The sequence below is a fragment of the Frankliniella occidentalis genome, unplaced genomic scaffold (genome assembly GCF_000697945.3).
Source record: "Frankliniella occidentalis isolate FOCC.00 unplaced genomic scaffold, Focc_3.1 Scaffold14, whole genome shotgun sequence".
NCBI classification, from domain to species: domain Eukaryota; kingdom Metazoa; phylum Arthropoda; class Insecta; order Thysanoptera; family Thripidae; genus Frankliniella; species Frankliniella occidentalis.
In genome coordinates, this window is record NW_026267144.1 from 42,051 (window position 1) to 44,628 (window position 2,578).

General features: G+C 35.7%; 2 protein-coding genes across 5 annotated transcripts in view; both read right to left on the reverse strand.

Annotated features, from left to right (window-relative positions):
• The window catches only part of LOC113204953 (fibrillin-1-like), a 24,082-nt gene that overhangs the window by 21,117 nt on the left and 387 nt on the right, over positions 1-2,578 (reverse strand). The gene's annotated exons all lie outside the window — the stretch shown is intronic.
• Positions 178-2,578, reverse strand: part of LOC113204918 (uncharacterized) — a 19,092-nt gene continuing 16,691 nt past the window's right edge. For 2 of the 3 annotated variants that reach the window (XM_026420295.2, XM_026420294.2), the window contains 9 exons: positions 2,321-2,443; positions 1,993-2,244; positions 1,631-1,883; positions 1,246-1,538; positions 936-1,133; positions 761-856; positions 638-686; positions 504-531; positions 178-383 (listed from right to left, as the gene is read on the reverse strand). In XM_026420295.2, coding sequence (XP_026276080.1) covers positions 314-383; positions 504-531; positions 638-686; positions 761-856; positions 936-1,133; positions 1,246-1,538; positions 1,631-1,883; positions 1,993-2,244; positions 2,321-2,443 — 1,362 coding nt within the window. In that variant the 3' untranslated portion in view covers positions 178-313. The remainder of the gene's footprint in view (positions 384-503; positions 532-637; positions 687-760; positions 857-935; positions 1,134-1,245; positions 1,539-1,630; positions 1,884-1,992; positions 2,245-2,320; positions 2,444-2,578) is intronic. The other variant, XM_026420296.2, reaches the window with a different exon arrangement.

The window sequence follows — 2,578 nt, forward strand, 5'->3', positions numbered from 1 at the left end:
CCTTTAAATGAACAGAAAGGGATACAGAAGCAAAACCCCCCCGACCGACCGCTCCCTCTCCCTACGTAGAGTCCTACATGTGGATCCGGGGCGCTTGCAATGTGTCTGCGATCGCCTCTCCAAAAAGGATCCAGAACTGAATTTCATCAAAAACTCGGAATGAAACAGAAACAGAAATATGATTAGTATTGTGGTAATTTATTTTTGTATGAAACAAAGTCAGTATTTCCATTTAGTGAATGTTACATTAAACAGGACCAAAAATCAAACTTATAGGCCAAAGCGTAGTGTGAGCAGTTTAAAACATTTAACATCAGTGCCTCTTGATTCGCTTTCTTGCACCTGGCCCTGCTGAAGATGATGGAGTGGAGTGAAATGCATTTCTATGGAGGGAAAGGTAGAAACACAAAATACAACACTGTATTAACACACCATAAAACGCAAAACAATTATGACAACTTGCCACACTCAACGTGTTCGGCACTTTAAATTCACTTTCTTACCCCAAATTGAAGTCTTGACTATAAGACTCTGGAAAGAGGAAAAAAAGAGAATAAGAGGGATGTATTTTTAGATGCACATACTTTCATTGTGTTTGTTTAAACTTGATATGAAAAAGGAAAAAAAAAAAACTTACCAGTTAGACTATCAAAACTGACACTTCTTTGGCGGCCAGCTTCCTGAGACTGATAAAGAAACTATGTTATTAGAAGATATAAAACAATTTTTAAATCTACCTGTCTTTAGCAGTCTCTCTTACCTCCATGCTTTGTTCAAAACTTGATGCGGATATAGAGTCATTACCATCATCATCATCAGATGCATCATTTTCACCCATTGTATTGCAAATAGTAGCCTGGATATGTACAGTGATTATTAACACTTAAAACAAAGATATAAATTAAGTAGAGATAGATAAAAATATACAATTTTACCATTTCATGGACAGTCTTTTCAATCAATCTAGTTGAGGCAATTGAAAGTAAATTTTGCCGTGGAATATGAGGCTCTGCTCTATCATCGCGGAAAAAGGGAGGAGGCAACACCATTTTCGGTGTTAGAAGTTCAACTTCTTTTGAACTTTTGTAATGTTTCACAACTACCCGAAGCAGCTCAATCATTAACAAATATTTCTATGAGATAAAAGAGGGTATTAGCTGCTATAGTAGAAGGACACAATTCCAGGAACATACAATCGTCTAAGTTTCTTTTCAAGTTTAGGTTACAAAAGTCAATAATATTCACCACTTTCAAGGAGTCTGAAGAGGGTTGATTCATCATATTTTCAGCAAAATCTACTAAATTCATCATGTACACTTTTTCTACCTGTCCGCCATAAGTACTTGGATGACATAACATTGCACATACAAATTCTAGACAGTATGCCGCTTTGGTAAGTGGTTCAATATGTACATCAAATTCATCGTCATCTTCAGATATCTGGAAATCATTGTGCTCAGCTAGAATCGGCACAGCTAGAGCTAAAATATTCTCAAAAACTAGATGTGGTTGCTCTTCATATAGTTGTCGGAAAGTTGCTGAAATGAAAAATGTCACACAAGGGTAAAGACTGACAAAAAAAAAAAATCGTACACATAGAACAAATGAGTAAGACTGGAATAACATTCACCTTTTCCCAGTAAACACTTTCTCCCACGATCTACCTGTCTTGAAACAAAAACTTCTTGAAGTAATTGCTCTGCTAGCTGTCTTGTTTCTGTTTTCTCTCTCCATTTATCTGAGCCTAATAATGCCAGAATCCCTAACATGCAAGTAGGAAGATTTCCTCTTTTGTGACCTCTATTGTATGATTTGATTTTGTGTGGTGACAAGCCCTGGCATAACTTCTTTGCAAACTCTAATCTTACTTCCTCTCTTGAATCCTAATGACAATTTAAACAATCTTGAGTACAATATCTTGGCAACAGGTCTAAAGCAGGTACACCAAATATGTTCACATAATGTTCTAGGACTTTTTCTTAAAAAACTTACTGTCATCAAGTGAGATAATGCTAGAAGTAATTCCTTAGAAACAAATTTGTGATTTACATCAACTTCAAATACATTGAGAATAGCACATGCAGCCTCATATCGCAGGCGGTCGATGTCTACACCTCTTAAGTTATCCATCAGACATTCTGTAGGTGAACATACAATTCTCTCCAAGCTAGATAAAACATCTTTGACTGTAGAGGAGCTACCACAATACCGCATACATCTGCCTAATGCACGGATAGCTTGTAACTGAAAAAAAACTCAGGTTGATTAACGGCATTTAAAATTTACAAATGTAAAAATAGAAGAAAATTAATCACTAAACCTTGATCCGAATATCAATAGAGAGCTCTTGCCAATCAATCCAAGAATTATTAGATGAGGAATCTAGCGATCCTAAGGTAGATTGTATTTCTTGATCGGAGCTGCCAGTTATGAGATGTAACAGCTGTTGTCAGAAAAAAAAATATTTTATAAATAAACTCCTCAAATATAATAAAATTAAAATATTGGACTCACATGTGATGTACATATCTGCTCAACTTCCTCCTTTAAATGAACAGAAAGGGATACAGAAGCAAAA